General features: G+C 43.1%; 1 protein-coding gene across 1 annotated transcript; it reads left to right on the top strand.

Moving 5' to 3' along the window:
• The first annotated feature begins 14,517 nt into the window (after positions 1-14,517).
• Positions 14,518-17,465, top strand: LOC139252299 (probable G-protein coupled receptor 139). Its single transcript, XM_070873333.1, has 2 exons — positions 14,518-14,587; positions 16,561-17,465. The coding sequence occupies exons 1-2, from the start codon at positions 14,518-14,520 to the stop codon at positions 17,463-17,465; spliced, it is 975 nt and encodes a 324-aa protein (XP_070729434.1).
• Positions 17,466-26,821: the final 9,356 nt, after the last annotated feature.

Raw genomic sequence — 26,821 nt, 5'->3', positions numbered from 1 at the left:
GACAACCCGGTGCTCATATTAAGAGAGGGACTCAACCAGCACAATTTTGGCAAGTTGATTATGTAGGACCTTTAACATTGCAACAACGATTCCAATATTTTCTCACTGCTGTTGATACCTATTCTGGACTTTTGATAGCTTATCCAGTGACTAAAGCGAATCAACAAAGTACGATTAAAGGACTGGAGAATTTAATCACATACTACGGTGAGTCAGCAGAAGTGCAGTCCGACAATGGGTCGCACTTCACAGGTCAAACAGTGCAACAGTGGGCGGTAGACAACGGGATCTATTGGATGTTTCACATACCTTACTATCCGCAAGCTGCAGGGTTACTAGAACGCATGAATGGACTACTTAAGCAACAGATTAAAATATTAACTCCCACTAATACATTGCAAGGGTGGTTAAAGGTCTTACCACAAGCAGTGCGCAATCTGAATCACCGACCACTACGGCGGGGGGACTCTCATAAGACACATGTTAGGCAAAGTTAGTGTCCCTACTATTGAAAAAGAAAATCAGACTCAGGACACAGTTTGTGAAGGAGCAAAAGTGTGGGTGCAGTACCCCCAGACACACTTACAATCAGGGGAAATCTTAGCGAAAGGAGAAGGAAACACTTATTAGGTGCTTCTAACTGGTCAAGATATTCCTCTCTGTGTTGACAAGGGTAAATTGACTAAACGAGGCTGAAATTAATATACTTATGTTTCCTCCCACAGGAATTCTGTTAAAATGGCGACTTACCAACTCGTGCTGGCCAGTCTCTATGTCTCATTATCTGTGACTGTGCTACTTCCATCCTCAAACACAGCATGGGATAGCCGTATAGGGTGGTGGTGAGCTAACACTGATCATACGCAAGACAACTTTACCTGTCCTTCTGGGCAAGCTTGCACTATAGGACACTGGAGCGTCACTTGTGACGCATGCGGGTACTGGGGAGGCTCAGGACAGGTGCTATTAACAGTAAGCACGGGGGCCAGCATCACGTTATCAATCAAGTGGCAAAAAGATATGACAATGATATGCAATATGCACCCCAATGTGTCGTTATTGCACAACGTCACGTGGTTAAGGAGTTGGGCCCGCAGCATTACGTCAAACAATGGGAGCTGCGAGGAGGATGCTTTGAGGCTGCAGAGTGACTTGGAATAGGTTAGGTGAGTGGGCAAATGCATTGCAGATGAAGTATAATGTGGATAAATGTGAGGTTATCCACTTTAGTGGTAAAAACAGAGAGACAGACTATTATCTGAATGGTGACAGATTAGGAAAAGGGGAGGTGCAACGAGACGTGGGTGTCATGGTACATCAGTCATTGAAGGTTGGCATGCAGGTACAGCAGGCGGTTAAGAAAGCAAATGGCATGTTGGCCTTCATAGCGAGGGGATTTGAGTACAGGGGCAGGGAAGTGTTACTACAGTTGGTGAGGCCACACCTGGAGTATCATGTACAGTTTTTGTCTCCTAACTTAAGGAAGGACATTCTTGCTATTGAGGGAGTGCAGCGAAGGTTCACCAGACTGATTCTCTGGATGGTGGGACTGACATATCAAGAAAGATTGGATCAACTGGGCTTGTATTCTTTGGAGTTCAAAAGAATGAGAGGGGATCTCATAGAAACGCTTAAAATTCTGACGGGTTTAGACAGGTTAGATGCAGGAAGAATGTTCCCAATGTTGGAGAAGTCCAGAACCAGGGGTCACAGTCTAAGGATAAGGGCTAAGCCATTTAGGACCGAGATGAGGAGAAACTTCTTCACCCAGAAAGTGGTGAACCTGTGGAATTCTCTACAACAGAAAGTTGTTGAGGCCAATTCACTAAATATATTCAAAAAGGAGTTAGATGTAGTCCTTCCTACCAGGGGGATCAAGGGGTATGGCGAATAAGCAGGAATGGGGTACTGAAGTTGCATGTTCAGCCATGAACTCATTGAATGGCGGTGCAGGCTCGAAGGGTCGAATGGCCTACTCCTGCACTTATTTTCTATGTTTCTATGTTTTTATGTTTCTATGTTTCTATGACACTATGTTAGGCGAAATTAAGTTAAATGCGAGTCTATGATATGGATGTACAAATGCTTCCGTAATCACTGGTAGGGAGATTATGGGCCACTTTTGGTCAATGCATGTAGATAAGCATTCTAAGAGCCCCATGGATCATTTGCAACGACTACACTCTACATGTCCACCTGTGCTTACATCCCCACCCATATTAAATTTCACACTACAAGTCTGGTATGCGGACAAGCCGTCTGACACTTGTAATATAACAACAATTAAAGCAAATATGAAAACCTCAGTGAGACAAAGGCGTGATATTTTAGCCACAATATTAGGATGCGTAGGAACAGGGATAGGAGCATTAAACTCTGTGGATATCGAGACCTTACAAAACAAAATACAAAAGGTAGGGAGACTCACTGGAGATGCAATTCGATTGTGAAATGCATGGGACAGAATTCTCACAGAACTGATGTTTTCTAGTTGGCTGTCGGACGTAATGCGATGGGAACACATAGATAAAACTACTCAAGAGCTAGGGAGTGCTACCGGGCGAAAGCAAAAATTAGGTCATCACACACAATGCATGTTTGAAGAAGTAACCCGGCAACTATTAAGGGCCGAGTTAGAACGTATTGCCATGTCAGGGCATGCAAATAGTTGGAGCAAAATATTCCACTTCGGCAATAGAAATATAGGGGTTAAAAGCTGATATGCAACATACACATTGGATTACCAGGGGTGTAACTTTACTATGAGAATAGTAAATATCACAAAAAACAACATTTGGTGGCAGTTTATAGTGCTTCCCCACCTCTATGGCCAAAATCTGTGGGTACTCGAGTTCAAGGGTGGATGGATTAATGATAGCAATAGAACTCACCAAGCTCAAGATTGTTAAATATAGCCTTTCGGTATGGTGTGTCCTCTGCACACACCTGTGTTTGAACCATGCTCCCTACAACATACAATGGGAACATGTATTTGGACACTTGTACCATACAATGATACAATTTTACATGAAATCGGACAGAATCATGTTTGTATTATTAGTGTCTATCCCATTTATCTTGATGGCGCCCGTAAAGATCCTCCTCTAAATGCTTGCTTTAAAGATGTGTATACCATATATCACCTTCATTCTAATAGGTCATATCGATTGGGACGATGGAAAAATGTTGTGTGCCATTGCACTGTCCTAGGCATTACTAACCTTCCTCCCACTGTAGACCTAACTCGTTTAGCTCAATTTCTAAAAGATAATCAAAAGGTCACTGACAAACTGAGCAAACGAGGGCGTACTCTTCATACTCTGCATGTTGCTATGAGTTACAGTGAAGGCGCCTTGGTCAGAGTTGCGACAACGGTCACTAACCTTATGGTACACCATTAGTGGGACATCCTTTACAGCTGGTCCCCAAAAACATCCGCCGCTTTGAAGCTGTTAATACATCCAATCGTTGTTTTACTCATCGCATTATTTTTTACTGATAGTACTGCTTGTATGTATTCTTTGGTGTAGATTGCTGGCGTTGCTTACGCATACTCAATGTGTAACTGATGCATTACGCCTTCAACTTGATTATATTACTTAGAATGTCTAAATATCAAGGCTGGATTGTATTATATGGGGTTAATCACATACCGTTAATTATGATATTTAGACATTTACAGTGTGTTTCTGTCCCATGGCCCGTGGAATGTTGTTGCTATAGAGAGAGAGCGAGAGGGAAAGCAACCTTGAGACGCACACCAGCTTGTTATGAGACAGTCAGCGCCTCGAGATCTCATGCTTTGTGGAGGAGCAGCTGGGACCTTACAGATTAGGGGTTGGCCATAAGCTACATGCACCCATGTTTTGTTCAATAGAATGATTGTTTAATAGTATAAAGAAACAGCACTGTCCCGTAGCTCTTTGAACTTCACCTTGGATCGTGATTCGTGAGTGGTGCCGGGACCCCCAAGGCTCCAGACCAGCCGTCGTTACGGAGTTCCTGACGGGCTGAAGGCCGTGGGCTTTGTTGCATCTCATCATACTTCTCTTTTCTTCGTAAACTGTATTATTATGTTTCTTTTCTCTCAGTAAACGGTGTTTTATTCTTTACTTCATTTGTCTTGTCTCTTATTTAACATTCATCCAGATCCCGAACGTGGGTCTATTATTATCGATCCAAAACAGCTGCACAGTATTGGTATTGGAATAGTTAACTCACTTATTTCAAGCAACGTCGCCTGCCATTCACGAATGAAACGTTAAAAGCCACAATTAGAATGGCATGGAGGGATTCCAATTAAATATTACAATTTAAATTGAATATGCTAATATCGCAAACAGTAATTTCTAGACACACAGCGCATCATTCAGTTGCACACACATATTTCTGCTTCTGTGTCACAGCTTTTCAGCTGAATGTAGAGGCATAAAACATGTGTTCAACTCCTCATCAGGCTTTCGTTACCTCAATTCTCTACTATTTCAATGCGCTCCTGGCCGCCCTCGGTAAAGTTCATGGTGTCAAATTGTGTTTGGTAACCGTTACATTTAAGGCGCTATATCAGAGCAACTTGACGTTGTTGATGATGAAGACCAGCCACCTTTCATTGGCGGAGGGGTAAGGTGAGGAAAAATTTAGAAACCTGAAGAGAAAAGTCAAAGCAATAGAGCAGTGTAGCAATTCGGTTAAAAATAAGCAGAGTGTGATAGGAAGGGACAGAACGTTTAATGGTATCAGTGCAGCAGAGAATAAGGTCAAAGCAGAAAATAATGGCAAACAAATTAAACTAAAGGCTCCTTATCTGAATGCATGAAGCATTCGTAACAAGATAGATGAACTTGTGGCACAAATAGAGATAACTGGGTTTGATCTAATATCCTTTAGAGGGACCAGGTTGCAACGTGACCAAGGTTGGTAACTAAATGTTCCAGGATACTTGACGTTTCGAAAAGGCATACAGAATGGAAAAGTGGGGAGGTAGCCCTGATAATAAAGGATCACATAAGGACAGGAGAGAGAAAGTATCTACGCTCAGAAGATCGGGAAGTAGAATCAGTAAGGCTGGAGATAAGGAATAACAGGGGCATAAAACACTGGTGCGAGTAGTATGCAGCCCCCCTAAAAGTAGCTATACCGTTGGACAGAATATTAATCAATAAATAGTAGGAGTTTCTAACAAAGGTAATGCAATAATCGTGGGGAGCATTAATCTTCATATAGACTGGACAATTCAAATTGGTAAATGACGACTAGCTCATAGAATGCATTCGGGACAGCTTCCTGGAACAATATGTCATGGAACCAACCAGGGAACAGGCTATTTTATATGTTGTATTGTGTAATGAGCCAGAGTTCATTAGCAATCTCATAGTAAAGGATCCTCTGGAGCAGAGTGATCATAATATGATGGAATTTCACAGTACATTTGATAGTGACTTGCATAATTCCGAAACTAGATTCTGAAATTAAAATAAAGCCAATTACATAGTTATGAGGGGTGAATTGTCTATGGTAAATTGTAAAAATAAATTTAAAAGTATGGCGGTTGATAAGCAGGGCTAGCATTTAAATAAATATTTTATCATTCGCAATAAAAATACATTCTATTGAGAAACGACAACTCCATGGGAAAAGTGATCCATCCGTCACTAACTAAAGAAGTTAGTGATCACATTAGATTGAAAAAGTAGCTTATAATGTTGTGAAGAGTAGTAATACGCCTGAGGATTGTGAGAGTTTCAGAAACCAGCAACGGATGACTAAAAAATTGATAAAAAGTGAAAAAACAACATGAAAGAAAATTAGCAAGAAATTTAAAAACAGATTGTAAGAGCTTCTACAAGTATGTAAAAAAAAGAAGAGTAGCAAAAGTAACCAATGGTCTCTTAGATGCTGAAGCACGAGAAATTTTTATAGGGAATAAGGAAATGGCAGTAACGTGCACAAATATTGTGTATCTATCTTCACAGAGGAGACACAAAAAGCATACCTAATATGATATGAAGCCAAGGGTCTTTGAGGGCGAGGAACTTAATGTAATTAATATAAGAAGAGGAAAAGTACTAGAGAAACTAATGGGACTAAAATTCGACCAATCCCCTGAACCTGGCGGCCTACATACAAGGGTTCTAAAGAGGTGGCTGCAGAGGTAATGGACGCATTGGTGTTTATCTACCAAAATTCCCTAGATTCTAGAACGGTCCCAGTGGATTGGAAGCTAGCAAATGTAATATCGTTTACAAGAATGGAGGGGTTGAGAAAACAGAGAGCTGCAGGACATGTAGCCTGACATCAATCGTCGGGAAAATAAAAGGAATCTATTGTGAAGGAAGTAGTATCAGAGCACTTAAAATCATAAGGCAGAGTGAACATGGTTTTAAGAAAAGGAAATCGTATTTGACACATTCATTGGAGTTTTTTGAGTGTATAACTTGCAAGGTAGTTAAACGGGAACCAGTGGATGTAGTATATTTGGATTTCCAAAAGGCATTCTACAACACATAAAAGGTTATTGCACAAGGTAAAGGCTCATGGGATTGTAGGTAATGTATTAGCATGGATAGAGGATTGGTTAACGGACAGAAAATAGAAAGCAGTGATAAACGGTCTTTTTTCAGATTGGCAGGCTGTACCTAGTGGAGTGTCGCTAGAATCAGTGATGGGGTCGCAGCTATTTATAATCTATATTAATGACCGAGGTGAATGGACCACGCGTAATATTTCCAAGTTTGCTGATGATACAAAGCGAGGTGCGGCAGTACGCTGTAAGGAGAACACAAAGAGACTGCAAAGAGATATACATAGACTACGGAAGTGGGCAGTAAGGTGGTAGAATGAGTATAATGCAATGAAATGTGAGGTTATTCACTTTGGTAGGAAGAATAGTAAAAACAGAATCATTATAAATGGCGAGAAACTTTTAAATGTTGCTGCTCAGAGAGATTTAGGTGTCCTTCTGCAAGAAACACAAAAAGCTGGCATGCAGGTATTGCAATCAATAAGGAAGGCAAATGGCCTGTTGGCCTTTATTGAAGAAGTTGGAGTATGAGAGTAAGGAATTCTTGCTACAAGTGTACAGGAAATTGGTGAGACCACACCTGTGCACAATTTTTGACTCCTTATCTAAGGAAGGTATACTTGTCTTGGAGGCTGTCCAACAAAAGTTCACGAGTTTGATTCCTGGGATGACAGGGCTGTCCTTTGATGAGAGATTGCAGAGAATGGACCTATACGCTGGAGTTTAGAACAATGAGAGGTGATCTCTTGAAACATACAAGATTCTGAAAGGAAATGACAGGGTAAACGCTAAGAGGTTGTTTCCCCTGGCTGGGGTGTCTAGAACTAGTGGACATAGCTTCAGGATAAGGGTTAGGCCATTTAAGACCGAGATGAGGAGGAATTCTCTGCTCCAGAGGGCTGTGGATACCGCGTCTCTGCATATATTCAAGGCTGAGATAGATAGATTTTTGGACTGGACGGGAATCAAGGTATATGGGCATCGGGTGGGAAAGTGGAGTTGAGGGTCAATGATCAACCATGATCTCATTGCATGGCGGAGCAAGAACGGGGGCGTATGGCCTACGTTCGGCAGGCAGGGATAGAAATCCAGCCATGGTGAAGGAAGGGAGCTAACAGCAAGATTGTAAATCCAGGTCCCAGTCTTGCTCCACCTGAACCCACATTAAGGCACGTCAAAATGTATTTTACTTACCTTGTCTCGGCGACATCCCAAGGTGACTTTAGGGATCACTCGTTAGGCCATTGCATACCTGGAAAAATTGAGTGGAGCATGCACTGCGCATGCTCTTCACAATCGATCACGAATTTGGCATCCTGATCCTAAAACAGGCGTTAGCCCCATGATTGGTATATCATTTTTTAGGGGCAGGGTTGCCGCGGACACTTGGACGACACTTCCAGAGGTGGTCTGGCGAAGATACATTGCCGCCCGAATTTAGTACCGAACGCTCATTTCTTGGCAAAAACCATGAGTAATTACTCGACCTCAGTCTCTCAGTAGCGGTCGCTTGGAGTTTCCTGGGTTTCTGCGAATCTCTCACCGTAACTTTACCAGAAACCCTAGAAAAATGGCAGCGTCAACTAATTCCTTCTCCCATGTTTAGTTCTGAATTTCCCTTTGAGGGGACGGATGATGCCGAGGAAATAACGCGGAATAAGACTGTCGCTGGTAATTGTCTGTCTGTCTGATCTCTCTGCTGCTTCTCTGACCCTGGCGTGATTCTCATTGTTTGCCTCACTGTATCTCTCCACATTAGTTATTAGCTGCACCAAGTTTGGGTAATAAAAGGTCTGCATTTATGAGCGCTTATGGGCGACGATTATACTGTGACATGTCTGTTTGTCTTCTATATTATAACACACCAATCTCTGCTCTCTCTCTGTATCGCCATCTCTCTTTTTTCAATTCCTCATTCTGTGCTGCTCTCTAAATCTATCTCTTTCTATTTGTATATCTCTCTCTTTATGTATCTCCCTCTCTTGGTTTTTCACTCATTCTTCATCTTTGTTTCTTTCCATCCCTTTCTCTTTCTGCATCAAATTGTCCCGCGTTCTCTCTCTTCCTGTATCTCCTCGATTTCTGCATCTCTTTTTATTTATCCCTCTCTCTACAATCCTTTCTCTTTCTACATCTCTTCTGATTTTCTCTTTCTTGGCGGTGGAAAAGCACTTACAAAGACAGAGCGGGCAGGAGTGGACCTGTTATTTAACTCTGCAAGCTGATTAGCAGGGTAAAGGAGTTAAAGACATTTAATCAACACGCACCTAATCTGATAAAATAAATGTTTCAAGTTTTTAAACAAAAATTCTGTCCAAGGATCTTCCTCCTAAACGTGTTCTCGCGTGGCGCTAATTTTAACATAAATCCCAGGGCCGGAGTGCACGAGAGCGGATGGAATACAGAATTGACATCCCGCCCGATATTGCTTCCGTTCACTTCAATGGAGACTAAAATCGGGCGGGGTGTAAAACCAACGTTGGACCTGATTCCCCCAGTTTCTCGACGGTCACGGATGGTCAATAAAGCTATATTTATCTTTAAAAATAACTATAGCCCGATTTGTACTTCCTGTATTTCTAGTTTTATTGCAGACTTCAGCCCTTGTTGTTTTGGATAAACTTCAATCTCGCGTTTATCAAATTTAATTGTTTATGGATCTCAGCAATACACATTTTATGCTATGTTCGCAGACCGATTAACAATCGCTTCCTCGGGCCGGTGATCACACAAACACTCGCAGTCCAGGCCTGCATTCTCTCAGCGACCTGAGCTGTTTCTGTCCATCTGAACTGAATTGATTCCTCCATGGTCTGAAACAGAGGTAAACAGACAACTAATAGATTAGAGCGACATGACACAAGCACTTGTAACATTTCAATCATACAAGAAAATGCACTTTTCTACTTTCGAAAGGAGATTGGAAATATACTTGTAAATGAAATATATTCCATGGGGATAGGGAAACATCAAGGGGGTGAGATTAATTTGAAATCTCTTTCAAATAGCCAGCACAGGCATGATGGACCGAATGCCCTCTTCTGTGCTGCAAGAACCTATGGGGTAGAAATTATTTGTGCTGTGTGCAACATGCGCAGAAGCCTCTGTTATGTGCAGGACCTGATATTCAGCTCCGGGAGCAAATTTAATCTCACCGATCTGTCTGGAAACTGACAAGTTTGGATGCGACGCTGATTTTTCATCCAACCTGATTTTGCTCTCTACTGAAGCAAGTGGACGACAATATTGGGCAGGGTGTAGAACTCGTATTCCATCTCAAACATTGGGATTCCCGCCCTGCGAGTTCGATTAAAATTATCCTCTATGATGCTAATGGAACAGAATATCGCAAGCGGAATACTACAGGCGGCAGTTGCGATGTTTCATCCTATTTGTGATACCACCCCAGAAGAAAATCTCACCCATTTTATTTTATAACAGAAAGCATCATTTACAAAACGATCGAATTATTTACTCATTCAACATTAACACAAACACTCACTGGATCAGCTCGACATTTTTACACTGCAGGATGAGGTTTCGCATATCGGGAACACACAGGTCCGTGAACTGATTTCCGTCCAGGTACAGCGTTAATACAGATTGGTTCATACTGAATGCCGACCTGAGATCTTCAACGCAACCACCTGTCAGATTGTTATCCTATAATCGAAAGATTAATAATTAAAATCCGGATTATCTCCAGCTCCAAGAGGCAATATTGAATTGAATTAGGAACGTAGCAAGGAGGGTAGGGAATAGGAACAGCAGGTTGTCATTCAGTCCCTCGAGATTGGCCTTGCATTAAATTAGATCATGGCTGGTCTGTATCTTAACGCCAGCTTGGGTCAGTAAACCCTTAATATCCTTAGCTATGAACAATCTACCAATCTCCCTTTTGAAATCTCCAATTGACACCAAACCTCAACAGGAAGAGGGCTCCACATTTCAACCTTTGTTTGAAGAAGCATTTCCTGAAATTACCCTTGAACGGTCTAGCTCTAATTTTAAGTGTATGTGCCCCCCCCCTCCCTCCCCACTATTCTGGTATCCGCCCACCAGAGGGAACAATTTCTCTCTATCTACCATATCAAATCCTATAAACACCTCAATTAGATCACCCCTTAATCTTCTTTACTCAAGGGAATAGTAGCCTAGCCTATGCAACTTGTCCTCATAATTTAACCTTTTCAGCCCCGGTATCATTTTGATCAACTGCGCTGCACCCTTCCATGGCCAATATAACCTTTCCGTGGTGTGGTGCCCAGTTACAAAAGCAGTACTCCAGATAATGTCTAACCAGAGATCATTACAGCACTAATATAATTTCTACAATAATACACTATATTGCATCATATGAATAAAACCTAGAATTATTATAATCTAACCAGCCAAGCATTAATTGGTCAATGGTAAAATTGGCGGGATGTGAAACGGGTGCACGACCCGCCCCGAAATGTTCCGGCCAGGCTGGTGTGTTAGGTTAAAATCTGGAGTGTCACTTACTCCAGTCTCTGCGTTTTACAGTCCTTGTGTCTCAGTGCTGCAGATACTAGTTTGACTCCTGAGTCTCCAATATTATTGTGATTCAGTCAGAAAAGCAAAAGTAAAAGCGTCAGAAATAAGGGAGGGAAAGAGTCTCTCTTCTCGTAAAATCTGTTCCACGTTACAACAAACATCAAAAACGATTTTCGTTACATAGGATTACACAGGATATATGGCACAGAAACAGATAATTTGGCCCAACCAGTCCATGCCGGCGGTTATGCTCCACTCGAGCCTCCTCCCGTCTTTCCGCTACTACATGGGTGTCATGGTACATCAGTCATTGAAGGTTGGCATGCAGGTACAGCAGGCGGTTAAGAAAGCAAATGGCATGTTGGCCTTCATAGCGAGGGGATTTGAGTACAGGGGCAGGGAGGTGTTGCTACAGTTGTACAGGGCCTTGGTGAGGCCACACCTGGAGTATTGTGTACAGTTTTGGTCTCCTAACTTGAGGAAGGACATACTTGCTATTGATGGAGTGCAGCGAAGATTCACCAGACTGATTCCCGGGATGGTGCGACTGACCTATCAAGAAAGACTGGATCAACTGGGCTTGTATTCACTGGAGTTCAGAAGAGTGAGAGGGGACCTCATAGAAACGTTTAAAATTCTGACGGGTTTGGACAGGTTGGATGCAGGAAGAATGTTCCCAATGTTGGGGAAGTCCAGAACAAGGGGTCACAGTCTAAGGATAAGGGGTAAGCCATTTAGGACCGAGATAAGGAGAAACTTCTTCACCCAGAGAGTGGTGAACCTGTGGAATTCTCTACCACAGGAAGTAGTTGAGGCCAATTCACTAAATATATTCAAAAGGGAGTTAGATGAAGTCCTTACTACTCGGGGGATCAAGGGGTATGGCGTGAAAGCAGGAAGTGGGTTCTGAAGTTTCATGTTCAGCCATGAACTCATTGAATGGCGGTGCAGGCTAGAAGGGCTGAATGGCCTGCTCCTGCACCTATTTTCTATGTTTCTATGTTTCTATGTTTACATCTATCAGCAGAAACCTCTATTCCCTTCTCCCTCATATTGTGCTCTCGCCGCTCCTTAAATGCATCTCTACTATTCGCTTCAACCACTCCCTGTGGTAGCAACGTCCACATTCTCACCACTCTTTGGATAAAGAGTTTTCTTCTGAACTCCCCATTGGATTTCTTGATGATTGTCTTATAGTTATACTCTTCCCCACTCTATCAAAACATTTCATAATTTAAAGACCTCTATTCGGCCGACCCTCCACCTTCTTTTTTCAAGAGAAAAGAGACCCAGTCTGTTAATCCTTTCCTGATATGTATACCCTCGCATTTCTGGTATCATCCTTATAAATGCACCCTCTCCAGTGCCTCTATATTCTTCTATAATATGACAACCAGAACTGTATGCAGTACTTTAAATGTGGTCTAACAAAGGTTCGCTGCAGGTTTAGCATAACTAACCCGACTTTTCAATTCAATATCGCTAGAAATAAACCCTAGTGCTTGGTTCGCTTTTTATAGCCTTATTAACCTGTGTCGCAGCCTTTTGCGATTTGTGTATTTGTACTCCAATGTCCCTTTGTTCCTCTACCCCACCTAGACTTGCTTTCTCCAAGTAACAAGTGACCGCTCTATTCTTCCTACCAAAATGTAATACCTCACATTTATCTGTGTTGAACTTAATTTGCCAATTATATGCTCATTCTGCAAGTTTATTAATGTCCTGTAATTTGTTGCAGTACTCCACAGTATTGATTATCGCCCCTAGTTTGGTGTCGTCCACAAATTTAGAAATGGTGTTTTAGATTCCAAAGATTAAATCAATAATATAAATTGTGAACAACAGTGGTCCTAGCACTGATCCTTGTGGAACACCACAACACATCTTATGCCATTGTGAATAGCTACCTGTTACTGCTACTCTCTGCTTTCTGTCTTGAAGCCAGCTAGCTATGCATTCTGATAGTCGTCCCCTGACTCTTCATTTTCTGACCTTGTTCATCAGCCTATTATGGGGTACCTTATAGTAGGTCCCATGAAAATCGAGATAAATTACATCTGCTTCATTACCATTGCCCAATGTCTCTCTTACCTCTTCAAAAAATCAATGAGGTTGGTCAAGAAGTCTTTCCCTTTTGAAATCCATGCTGACTATTCGTTATTATATTTTTGGTATCTAGATGTTATTCTGTTTTCTTCTTTATTCGGGATTCTATTATTTTTCTGATCACCGATGTTAAGCTGACTGGTCTATAATTCCTGCGAATATTCTATCCCTCTTGTTAAATATAGATATCATGTTAGCTATCGGCAAGTCCTCTGGCATAATACATTTTCTAGCGAATTATTAAAGATGGTAGGGTCATAATCAATAATGTTGGAGTAGGGTCACCACCAGTAATGTTATATTTGGTTCACCACTCTAATGTTGGAGTGGATTCAACACCAGTAATGTTATATTTGGTTCACCACCACTAATGTTGGATAGATTCAACACGAGTAATGTCAGAGTAGAGTCAGCACCAATAACGTTGTAGTTGGGTCACCGTCAATAATGCCTTGGTTCAATATCATTAACGTTAGATTAGGGTCAATAACATTATGGTCAGTGTAGAATCTGCACCATTAGCATTAAAGTAGAATCTCCATCAGTAATGGAAGTGTAGAGTCATCACCAATGATGTTAGAGTAGGGTCAACACCCGTAATGATAGAGAAGGGTCACCACCATTAATGTTAGATTAGAGTTACTACTAGTAATGTTAGCTTAGAATCACCACTAGTAATGTTAGAGTAGAGTTACACCTGTAATGTTAGAGTCGTTTTATCACCAGTAATGTTGGACTAGGTTCACTACCAGTAATGCTGGCGTAGGGTCACCACCAATAATTGTAGAGTGGAGCCACCACCAGTAATGTTAGAGTGGGGTCACCACCAGTAATGTTAGAGTAAGGTCACCACCAGTAATGTTAAAGTAGCTTCACCACCATTGATGTTACAGTACGGTCACCACCAGTAATGTTAGAATCACAACCAGTAATTTTAGAGTAGCGTGATCTCCAGTAATGTTAGGATAGGCGCACACCAGTAATGTTAAAGCCCATTCATAATCACAATACAGAGCAATTTTCATTATGTACAGCTTTCACTGAAGTAATATGAGGCTGCAAGAACCTGATGCAGAATCCAGGAGGGGTCTTCCCTTGAGGGTAAGTTCCCTCTGGGTGTTTTTTTCCGTTCATTGATTTAATGGACGGAGTTTCACTTAGGGAGTTGTACAATTTCCCCATAAGCCTCCAGCCACGCTGCAGTAGAAAATCTAGCCTTGTTTGTTAAGTGACTGGAACTAACGCCAATTATTGGGTAACCTGATTTTCTCACAAGGGCACCGATTGTCCTATAAAGGGCGAGCGTTATCGGATCTCAGAGGAACTACAGTCAGAATCGTGAAGCCGGACAGCAGTCAGATATTCTTCCAAAAATGTCACGGCCAACAATTTTGCAGATTAGGGACATTTACTATCCTTTCTTCGCAACTGTCAGTGTTCCCGGTAAGTCAATATATCCTGTTGCCTAACAGCTGTTGACAACGTCACTGTTAATGATTATATAAGTTTCAGAGAATTTCTTCATTGCAGTCATTGATCCACTGGGAGAAGTCGATGATTATCAGAGAGAATTCTTGCAGTCCGCGCGGTCGCTGATGCGCTGTTCTGGTTGCTGGTGATTGGGTGCTGGGAGCTCAATGTTGCTCCATATACTGAGGGAGGGCAAGGCTGATGCCCCGGCCGCTCTAACAGTACGTAGTTCACTACAGCTTGGTAGCCATATAATCGTTACTTATGTGCCTTTGTTCCCTGTCTCCATTAATCTGATAAGTCCTTGTACTGCAGCCAGCTCCACCAAACAGAGGACTCTGAAATATATTTGGAGCAATAATTGCCACTCAGGGAGCTTCTCCTCTCCCATCGGCTGCCAAGAACCTTTGCGGCTCCACCAGCTCCCGCTCCGTTACTGAACAGTTCCCTCCGGGTGATTGTAAATAGAAAAAGCGTGGAGTTTTGACTTAAACTTAATGTTTGTCTCAGCTGGATTCTTTATTTGAAGTGATATATTTCTAGTAACTGTTTGGAAATTGACGAAGTGGGTCCCGATGCCACTCCCAGGACCCACTTCGCCAATTAAACCAATGAAATTCACTGTAAAATCCCATCGATTACTCCCTGCGGTAGTACCTTATAAAACTGGCTCCTTGAATCTAACGGTACCAGCCTCATGGCGGGATGATTTAAGCGCTCCACACTGCATTGAAATATGTGTTTGGATATGTGTAAAGGAACCCGCTTCTTTATTGTCTCTCGAATATGAACAAGTTACAGAACCATCTAAGGATCCGCTTTTAGGGGCTTTTATCTGTAACTGTACCATTCCTGGACCGGAACGCAAAGCTGGAATGTGCATGGACCCTCAAACTGGTGTCAGGGCGATAGCGATTGCAATAACAATCGGGAGAGATGTATGACGGCTGATCCAATATTGCCAGTGGGCCTCCGACCTCGCCCCAGCCATTGATCCGTCTGTGCCTGGGTGTCGGTGGTGTTGGGATCGCTCTTCATTGATTGATTCCGAGTGACCCTCGGCCACAGTCCCGGCAACATCTGACTGAAGCAAAAACAGAAAATGCTGGAAATCTCAGCGGGTCAGCCAGCATCTGTGGAGAGAGAAACGGAGTTAACGTTTCAGCTCGATGGCCCTTCGTCACACCAGGCAATAGTTCGAAAAGTAACGTAATCTTAAGGAAGTGCTGGGGCCCTGAACAGGGGAGGCGGGGGGGGGGGGTGTGGAAAGATGGAAACATGGAAGGTTATATGATAGGGTGGAAGGCAGAAGGGATTTGAGGGACAAAGGGGATGATGGGCTGAATTGAGTAATACCACAAGATAGGAAACAAACGGTGATTCTAGATGGGCTGTAAATGGCGGAATAATTGCCAGCTACCATGGAAAACAGAGGGAAACAAAATAAAAATAAAGGAGGGGGAAAGATTTTGAGGGAAAAAAACGCGAGGAAAGGGAGCAATGTGTGGGGAGAGATTATTGGTCTGAAATTGTTCAACTCGATCTTGAGTCCGGAAGGCTGCAAAGTGCCTTAAACGAAAGATGATGTGCAGTTCCTCGAGTTTGCCTTGCACTTCATTGGAACATTTTAGGAGGCCGAGGACGAAGAGGTCAGAGTGGGATTAGAGCGGGGAATTAAAGTGACAGGCTGCCGGAAGCTCGGGGTCAGGCTTACGGACTGAACAGAGGTGTTCCACAAAGCGTTTGGTCTCCCCGATGTAGAGGAGAACGTCTGACTGAAGTGTGCTGGACTGCCGATTCTCAGTCCCTCGATATTGAGTGTAGAATGATGTATTACTTTGCACAAAATGTCATCAGCAATCGACTTTATAAAAATATAATAGGAAGACATCTTAACATCTTTCTAAAATATGCTGTTACTGACCTCTTGTCCCTCTCTCTTACAGCGAACCTACTGACAATCGTGATACTCTCCCGAGGAAACTGCGGCCTTTCCAAATCTGTCTCTGTCTACATGGTGGCCATGGCAACAGCAGATCTACTGGTCACGAACTTCAATGTAATAGCGTATCACATTTGTACATATCACTTTCCACATTCCTTCCTGTCCTACACTGCCGTTTGTAAGTTTATTATTTACATCAATTCTACCAGCCTGAATATGTCGGTGTGGTTTACAATCTTGTTCACAATTGACCGATTTGTAGCTATATGTTGTCAAAAGTTTAAAACAAAGTATTGGACAGTGAGAACGGCAGCCGCGGCTATAACAACGCTCTCTGTCCTGATCTATTTCCAGAGCATCCCATTTTTGTTTGCGTATAAATTTGAACGAATAATTAACAATATTCATTGGGGTTGTCGCCCCAGAATTGACTTTTTTACTTCGCCTGCAGGCGTCGGATTCTCATGGATGCAAAGTGTATTAACGACATGGATTCCGTTTGCTCTGATATTACTGTTTAATTGTTTGACAGTCAGACATATTTTAGTGGCCAGTAGAGCCCGCAGGGGACTCCGGGGTCACAGCAGTGAGATTCAGAGCGATCCCGAGATGGAGCACCGAAGGAAATCTATTATTTTACTATTCAGTGTATCAGGCAGTTTCATAGTGTTGTGGCTGACAACTATGGTTAGTTTTTTAACTACCAGACTGACAAACACCGCGCATTACCGAGGTGATTATACAGCTCATGCATACATCGCCAGTGAAACCGGATATATGCTCATGTATTTGAGTTCATGTACAAACACGTGTATCTATGCAGCTACTCAAACTAAATTCAGGGAAGAGCTGAAGAAGGTGGTGAAATCTCCTTGGACATTGATTCTGATACTGGTTAAAAAATAAAGACTAGAAACAAAGTGTCCTGTCCTAACTAGTGCTCAATTACAGCCCGTGTTCCCGTTTAGAATGGCCGTCTTTCCGTTCGGATTAAAATGGTTTGTTTTTGTGATAATTAACAGGTATCAGAAAACATTTCTCGCACTTGGTGCCGTACGTGCGATGCCTGCTGCTTTCCCCAGGTGAACATTATTGATTCCCACTGAAACAGCTTTCATCCCTTTCATCCCGTTCAAGATTCAAAGAGATTTTGTATAAATGCAAGTTGATGTTTCAGACTAATTGATAAGAGGTTGATTGCAGTGACTAGTCAAAAACTCCGTTATCAACAATAACAAGATTCACAAATAGCACAGATTAACAAATCCATAAAAAAGCAAACTAAGCACTGGGGTTCATTTCTATGGGGATAGAATGGAAAACAGATAAGTTACGTTGAAATGCATGGAAACGTGGTTAAACCATAGTTGGAGTACTGAGCATTGCAGTTGTCTCCATCTTGTAAAAAGGGTATAAAAGCACTCCAGAAGGTGCAAGAACGATTGATGGAGACAGTGGGAACTTGACTCCTCAATGTGGCCTTAGAAATCTTTGTACACAGATATTTGCTAAATATCTCAACTTGCCATCACAATGTTGAAATGTTCGAACAGGAGAATTAACCATTCGACCCAACCAGTCCTAGTCGGCGTTTACCTAACATCCTATCAAATATTTTCAATCACTTTATCGGCTCTGTCTCAACATCCCTTCAACCTACATTTCTTTATCGATCTTCTCAATTTAATCTTGAATATTGACATATTTTCTGACTTGGTTATTGCCACTATGCCACACTCTCCCTGTAAAGAGGGTTCTCCTACTATCAGTTATCAATTGCTTACATTTATTCTTTAATCTATGGCCTTTCTTTACAGATTCCACAACCAATGAAACAGCCTGCTTCGATCCCTTCTTAAAGTAAATCACCTGCAATCTACGGGACAAATGCTATCAGCCTGGTATCAACGCACAATCTATTCAAAGTTAGCAAAGTGTAACTAAAATTGTTAATTGATGCCTTCCTTTTGGAGATGGTTGTGTTCTTGCTTGTCCTGAACAGTGAGAAGAAAGTATTTGATAGCTCGATTACCAAAAAAAAAAATTAGGATATACAAGGGGAGATTCCAGTCAAACACGCCCAGACCCCAGATCCATTGATAGGTCGCCAAAAAGGGCAGCTTTGGCTTGTATGAGATATTTGGTGCTACCTGATCTTAAGATATTGGTGGCGGGGCGGGGGGGATTGCGGTCGGACGCTTCCTTCGCACGAACACATCCGACCCAAAACAAATCTACAAAACTACCTGTTGGTCTTGGAGAAACGTAGGATTCCGATCTGAGGTCTTCATTCACTGTGCACGCAGATATGACTTTCACGTACAGACGTCTATGTTGCAATGACGTGGGCCTGGACCACCAATCACTATCTAATATTCTCATTGATAAACATGGAACTCCCTTTGTACGAGTTCCCATTACCATCAATGAGAGTAAGCCCTAAAATAAGAAATACAGCACAACATTTTTTTTAAACAAATCACATACTTAACATTAATTGAAATTAAATGTAATTAAATGTTTTAGAAAATATTTGTTTTATTTTTAACATGTTTTAATAGGTTTAAAATAAACTTAGCTTAATGGACAGGATTTTTAACATAAAAATTAGTGATTAAATTATATTATCTATGTTTTTAAAATGTTACGCTAGTAAAAGTAAGCTGTGCACCTGCTTTTACCAGATGCAAAAGTTTGAAGGAAATTCCCTGGGCATGAGTTGGCAAATAGCCCAATCTCTGCCGCGCGGACATCGTTCTCCCAGGGATGCGTTCCATCTGTCTAGAGAAATTGTGACAGATCGGAATAGCCAGTTTTCTGCACATGCACATTGCACCCCAAAATCCGACTTTTACGTGACCTCTCCGAGTATTTGCACACTTCGCATGGACCTGGCGAGACCTTTATTATCGGCACATTGATGTATGTGCAGAAATAATGTGTGGACCATGAAGCAACCAGCATGTGATATGCATGAAGAATATGTCCTGAGGAACGGTTCCAAAACATGGTCAATCGCGCGGACAACATCACTGCATGAAATGGTTAATGTGCCTCGAGAGAGTGAGAACATGTGTAAAACTAAAGGGTGGAGATCTGCATAAATGTCGAGATAGATATATGATAATGATGAGATGTTGTTTCGTGATAGTCTTAAGTAATCTAAGTTCAACAGAGGAGGCACAGTAAGGAAAGGATTAATCAGACTGCCCTGAACTGTGATAATGTTATACTGTATTGGTTTCTCTTTATATTGCATTAATGTCGATCTTTAGCCTTTGCATGTTAAGTAGGGAAGTATAAATCACTCTAAAGTACCACTTGACTGATGGGTCAAGGCTGACTGTAGAATTAAGGACGAAGAGATTTAATTAAAGACATGTCACTAAATACAGATTCATAAATCTCAGAGAAAGTTAATCATTTGAGAAAGTGTGGGATGGTGTTGGTCTGCAAGGGAAAACATCTTGGCATGCATCATCATTTTAACAGGCATCAATGATACATAAACAAAACAAGACTCATAATTCAAGGTTTTACTTGGTAGGATTGCAATTATATTGATCAAGAGTGAAACTATCGATAAGCTAACGAGCTAAGATTATAAAGAAACGAAAGAAATAAAGGACGTTATCCGATTAAAAACAAGGGCATACAAAGCGGCCAAAACTAGTGGGAGGACAGAAGATTGGGAAGCTTTTAAAAGCTAGCAAAGAATGGCTAAAAATTGATAAGAAAGGGAAGATAGACTCTGAAAGTAAACTAGCACAAAATATAAAAGCTGATAGCAGGAGTTTCTATAGGTATATAAAAAGAAAAAGAGTGGCTAAAGTAAATGTTGGTCCCTTAGAGGAACTAGTAATGGGGAACATGGAGATGGCACAAACTCTAAACAAGTATTTTGTAGCAGTTTTTACGGTAGAGGACACTAACAATATTAAAACAGTCGATAGTCAAGGGTCTATGGTGGGGCGGGGGAGGAACTTAACACAATCACAATCACAAAGGAGGTGGTGCTCAGTAAGATAATGGGGCTAAAGGCAGATAAATCTCCTCGACCTGATGGCTTGCATTCAAGGGTCTTAAGAGAAGTAGCGGCAGGGTTAGTGGATGCATTGGTTGTAATTTACCAAAATTCCTTGGAGTCTGGGGAGGTCCCAGCAGATTGGAAAACTGCAAATGTAACTCCCCTATTTAAAAAGGGAGGCAGACAAAAAGCAGGAAGCTATAGACCAGTTAGGCTAACATCTGTGGTTGGGAAAATGTTGGAGTCCATTATTAAAGAAGCAGTAACAGGATATTTGGAAAAGCAAAATGTGGTCAGGCAGAGTCAGCATGGATTTTTGAAACGGAAGTCATGTTTGACAAATTTGCTGGAATTCTTTGAGGATGTAATGAATAGGGTGGATAAAGGGAAACAAGTGGATGTGGTGTATTTGGAGTTCCAGAAGGCATTTGACAAGGTGCCATATAAAAGGTTACTGCACAAGATAAAAGTTCATGGATTTGGGGGTAATATATTAGCATGGATAGAAGATTGGGTAACAGGCAGGAAACAGAGAGTCGGGATAAATGGTTCATTCTCTGCTTGGCAATCAGTAACAAGTGGGGTGCCACAGGGAACAGTGCTGGGACCCCAACTATTTACAATCTATATTAACGACTTGGAAAAAGGGACTCCGTGTAATTTAGCCACGTTTGCTGATAAAACAAAAATGGCAGGAAAAGCAATGTGTGAGGAGGACATAAAAAAGCTGCAAAAGGACATAGACAGGCTAAGTGAGTGGGCAAAAATTGGGCAGATGGAGTATAATGTTGGAAAGTGTGAGGTCATGCACTTTGGCAGAAAAAAATCAAAGAACAAGTTATTATTTAAATGGAGAAAGATTGCAAAGTGCTGCAGTACAGTGGGACCTGGGCGTGCATGTGCATGAAACACAGAAGGATAGTATGCAGGTACAGCAAGTGATCAGGAAGGCCAATGTAATCTTGGTCTTTATTGCAAAGTGGATGGAATATAAAAGCAGGGAAGTCTTGTTACAGCTGTACGGGATATTGATGAGGTCACATCTGGAATACTGCATGCAGTTTTGGTTTCCATGTTTAAGAAAGGATATATTTGTTGTGGAGGCAGTTCAGAGAAGGTTAACTAGGTTGATCCCGGGGATGAGGGGTTTGACTTATGAGGAAAGGTTGAGTAGGTTGGGCCTTTACTTATTGGAATTCACAAGAATGAGAGATGATATTATCGAAACGTATAAGATTCTGAGGGGGCTTGACAAGGTGGATGCAGAGAGGATGTTTCCACTGGTGGGGGAGACTGGAACTAGAGGGCATGATCTTAGAATAAGGGGCCGCCCATTTAGAACTGAGATGAGGAGAAATTTCCTCTCTGAGAGGGTTGTGAATCTATGGAATTCGCTGCCTCAGAGAGCTGTGGAAGCTGGAACATTAAATCAATTTAAGACAGAAATAGACAGTTTCTTAAACGATAAGGGGATAAGGGGTTATGGAGAGGTCAGGGAAGTGGAGCTGAGTCCATGATCAGATCAGCCATGATCTTATTGAATGGCGGAGCAGGCTCGAGGGACTCCTATTTTTTATTTTCTAATAATGCTTGTTAGGCCAATGGGGAAAAACAGTTTGTTTAGAAAGAAAACTATTGTGTTCCTAACACGGATGAGACTGCACAGAGGGAGGTTAAAGTAACAGTGACCTCAGTCTTTAATAAGACACTCCAGAGTGAGGAACAGACCTTAGGGGCCGTCTTATATAAAGTGCTCCCAAGGGATGCTGGGATCCCTTGGGAATTCAGGGGATGCGCTCCCTAGTGGCGGAACATGGGAGTGCATGCTTTACTGATACACAACATCACTCCTCCCCAAAGTCAAAGTGAAAACTATTTACAAGGTGAGGCGGTCGGGAGCCTTTCTTTCCCTGGTGGACCACCTCGGTACAAATGTCTGTTCTGGTGTGTTGGCTGTGCCCTCGCTGGGCTGGCGTGTTGTTGGTCCTGCAGGGCTGCTAGATGCGCCTGCCCTTGCTGGGCTGTTGGGCGTGATGGGTTCGATTTGCTGCGTGGTGGTGTTGATCCTTTGGGTGTGTGTTGTTGGCTCAAAAAAGGTGGTGTCTGCTGTGGGTTGTTCAGGGCAGTCTATGAACCACAGCCTCGTTTGGTCCAGGTGCTTTCTGCAACTTGTCCATTGTCTAGTTTGACTACAAACACCCTACTCCCTTCTTTAGCTATCACCGTGCCCACGATCCACTTGGGACCATGTCCATAGTTTAGCACATACACAGGGTCATTCAGATCAATTTCCCGTGACACAGTGATGCGACCATCGTTTACATTTTGTTGCTGCCTCCTGCTCTCTACCTGATCATACAGGTTGGGGTGAACCAACGAGCGTCTGGTTTTAAGTGTCCTTTTCATAAGTAGCTCAGCCGGGGGCAAGTGGGGACTCGTGCGATAGCTGAGCAGTACTCGGGACAGGCGGGTTTGGAGTGAGCCTTCTGTGACTCGTTTAAGGCTCTGTTTGATTGTTTGTACTGCCCGCTCTGCCTGCCCATTGGAGGTGGTTTAAACAGGGCCGAGGTGACATGTTTGATCCCACTGCTGGTCATGAATTCTTTAAATTCTGCACTGGTGAAGCATGGCCCGTTGTCACTGACCAGTATGTCAGGCAGGCCATGGGTAGCAAACATGGCCCTCAGGATTTCAATGGTGGCAGTGGCGGTATTTCCCGACATTATTTCACATTCAATCCATTTTGAAAAAGCATCCACCACCACCAGGAACATTTTACCGAGATACAGTCCCGCATAGTCGACATGGATCCTGGACCATGGTCTGGAGGGCCAGGAGCACAAACTTGGTGGTGCCTCTCTGGGCGCGTTGCTCAACTGAGCACACACGCTACATTGCCATACGCAGGACTCTAAGTCAGAATCGATACCGAGCCACGAGACATGGGATCTGGCCATCGCTTTCATCATTACTATCCCCGGGTGTGTGCTGTGGAGATCCGAGATAAACGTCTCCCTGCCCTTTTTGGGTAGCACTACGCGGTTACCCTACAACAGGCAGTCTGCCTGAATGGACAGCTCGTCCTTTCGCCGCTGGAATGGCTTGATTAGCTGTTGCATTTCAACGGGGATGCTGGCCCAGCTCCCATGCAGTCCACAGTTTTTTTTACTAGGGACAGCAGAGGATCTTGAGGGTGCTTAAGCCCGGTAGGAAGTTACCAAAATAGTTGAGGTGTCCCAGGAACGACCGCAGCTCCGTGAAGTTCTGTGGCCTGGGTGCGTTCCTGATAGCCTCTGTGTTGGTGTCTGTGGGCCGAATGTCGTCCGCCGCGATCTTTCTCCTGAAAAACTCCACTTCTGTTGTGATGAAGATGCATTTCGACCTCTTCAGCTGCAGCCCTAAGCGATCCAGTCACTGGAGGACCTCCTCCAGATTTTGCAGGTGCTCGACGGTGTCCCGACCTGTGACCAATATATCATCCTGAAAAACCACCGTACGTGGTGCCGACTTGAGTAGGCTCTCCATGTTTCTCTGGGAGATTGCTGCAGCCGACCGAATTCCAAACGGATATCTGTTGTAGATGAACAGTCCCTTGTGCGTGTTGATGCAGGTGAGGCCCTTCGAAGACTCCTCCAGCTCCTGCGTCATGTAGGCCGAAGTCAGGTCGAGCTTGGTGAACGTCTTGCCGCCTGCCAGCGTCACAAATAGGTCGTCTGTCTTAGGTAGCGGGTATTGGTCCTGTAGCGAGAAACGATTAATAGTTACTTTATAATCGCCACAAATCCTGACCGTGTCATTACTTTTGAGTACTGGAACAATCGGGCTGGCCCACTCACTGAATTCCACTGGGGAGATGATGCCCTCACGTTGCAGCCTGTCCAGTTCGATTTCCACTCTGTCCCTCATCATGTGAGGTACCGCTCGTGCCTTGTGGTGAATGGGTCGTGCCTCTGGGACCAAGTGGATCGGCACCTTCGCCCTGGAAAAGTTCCCAATGCCTGGCTCAAAAAGGGAAGAAAATTTGTTTAGAACCTGGGTACATGAGGCCTCATTGACATGTCATAGCTTTCGGATGTCATCCCAGTTCCAGCGGATATTACCCAGCCAGCTCCTTCCAAGCAGTGTCGGGCCATCGCCCGGGACAATCCAGAGTGGCAGTTCGTGCACTGTGCCCTCGTAGGTGACCTTGACCATGGTGCTGCCCAGGACAGTGATAAGCTCTTTGGTGTACGTTCTCAGTTTCGTGTGGATGGGGCTCAGGGCTGGTCTGAGTGCCTTGTTGCACCACAGTCTCTCAAACATCTTTTTACTCATGATGTATTGTCTAGCGCCAGTGTCCAGTTCCATGGCTATGGGTAAGTCATTCAATCTTACGTTTAGCATTATAGGTGGACATTTCGTCGAAAATGTGTGCACCCCGTGTACTTCAGCATCTGCCTCCTCTCTCCGAGGCTTGAAATTGCTTTGATCCACCATGGACCACGTGGTGGTTTGCAGGTTTTGCAGAGCTTGCAGCTCGTCTGCAAGCTCGTTGGAGGTGCCCCATTGTTCCACAGCTCTTGCAAACATATCCTTTGAAGCGGCATGAATAGGCTGAATGGAAGTCTACACAACACCAACAAGGTGTGAATTGCCTTGCATTCATCCTTTGTTGCAGACTCTGACTCATCTGGGTCACCTGAGGCCTGCTGGCAGTTGCAGACTCGTGGTTTCTGCCCTGTACATTTCTGCTCGTAAACACAATTCCAGTTAATTTATGAACATTGCTAGCACTTGTGTGCTGAGAGATTTGTTTGGTATTATCACTGGTGGACTTAAACGCCTGTGCTATCGCAATGGCCTTACTGAGGGTCGGTGTCTCTATAGTCAAAAGTTTTCGTAGGATGGTCTCGTGGCCAATGCCCAGTACAAAAAAAGTCTCTGAGCATTTGCTCCAGGTAGCCATCAAACTCACATTGTCCTGCAAGTTGCCTTAGCTCGGCGACGTAGCTCGCCACTTACTGACCTTCAGATCGCTTCCACGTGTAGAACCAATACCTCGCCACCAGCACGCTCTCCCTCAGATTAAAATGCTACTGAACCAGAGTACACAGCTCCTCTTACAACTTATCTTACAACTGGAGCCAGCAAATTCTTCATGAGGCTGTAAGTCGGTGCCCCACAGACTGTGAGGAGGACTGCTCTCATTTTTGCAGCACTTCCTTCTCCACCCAGCTCGTTGGCTACAAAGTACTGGTCTAGCCATTCGACATAGGCTTCCCAGTCCTCACCCTCTGAGAACTTCTCCAGGATGCCCACAGTTTGTTGCATCTTTGCATTGGATTCGTATACTCATCACGAGTTATTGTGTTTCTAACACGGATGAGACTGCACACAGGGAGGTGAAAGTAACAGTGACCTCAGTCTTTAATAAGACACTCCAGAGTGAGGAACAGGCCTTAGGGGCCGGCTTATATACAGTGCTCCCAAGGAATTCTGGGATCGCTTGGGACTTCAGCGGATGCGCTCCCTGGTGGCGGAACATGGGAGTGCATGCTTTACAAATACTCAAGAAAAACTATTGTGATTGATAACAGATATGTAAATTAATTATCTTTGTATTGCGTTGAATTTTAACGATTAAATAATTATGTTATACTGAATTGTGTTGTATGGGGAGTGAGAGCAATTTAAAGAAAATAGTTGATTGTAATGAGTATTAGACATTTTTAAAGCCTAAGATACTCAGCTCAGAATGGTGACACATTTGAGTCATCAAGCAACCATCATCAGACATTGATGCAATATGCACCTTTTAAGCGTGTGTTTAAGTACTATTGCATGTACTGCGTGCTCAACATACTTATACCACCTCACTTCAATGTTGAAGAACCTTATTGAAAACCTCCCTCTAACAATAACCTTAGTAATTTAAATGTCAATGGGCTTCATTTATTAATTGTGATTAAGTGGATACTTTACCCGTCGCACTTTAACGTTCCACTTGATCCTGAGATTCTCCAAAAGCCAAACTCCACATGGTTGCAGGCTCTGCCAGTGCAGCTTCCATCCAGCTCCTGGGGAACGTGCTAGTGCATTGCGGGCAGTTTTGTGCAATAGGTATATTCTCATTGAACGTGCAACAATATTTAAGCCCAACTGGCAAAAGGCAGGTGTTTTAATTCCATCAGGCAGCGATGCATCAACACGCAGCTGCCATCATGAGAAGCCTAGGTGCAATTAACCATATCATCCA

This window comes from Pristiophorus japonicus, unplaced genomic scaffold (assembly GCF_044704955.1).
Source record: "Pristiophorus japonicus isolate sPriJap1 unplaced genomic scaffold, sPriJap1.hap1 HAP1_SCAFFOLD_452, whole genome shotgun sequence".
NCBI lineage: Eukaryota > Metazoa > Chordata > Chondrichthyes > Pristiophoridae > Pristiophorus > Pristiophorus japonicus.
The sequence above is the reverse complement of the archived record's forward strand: the minus strand, read 5'-3'. Positions and strand labels throughout refer to the sequence as shown.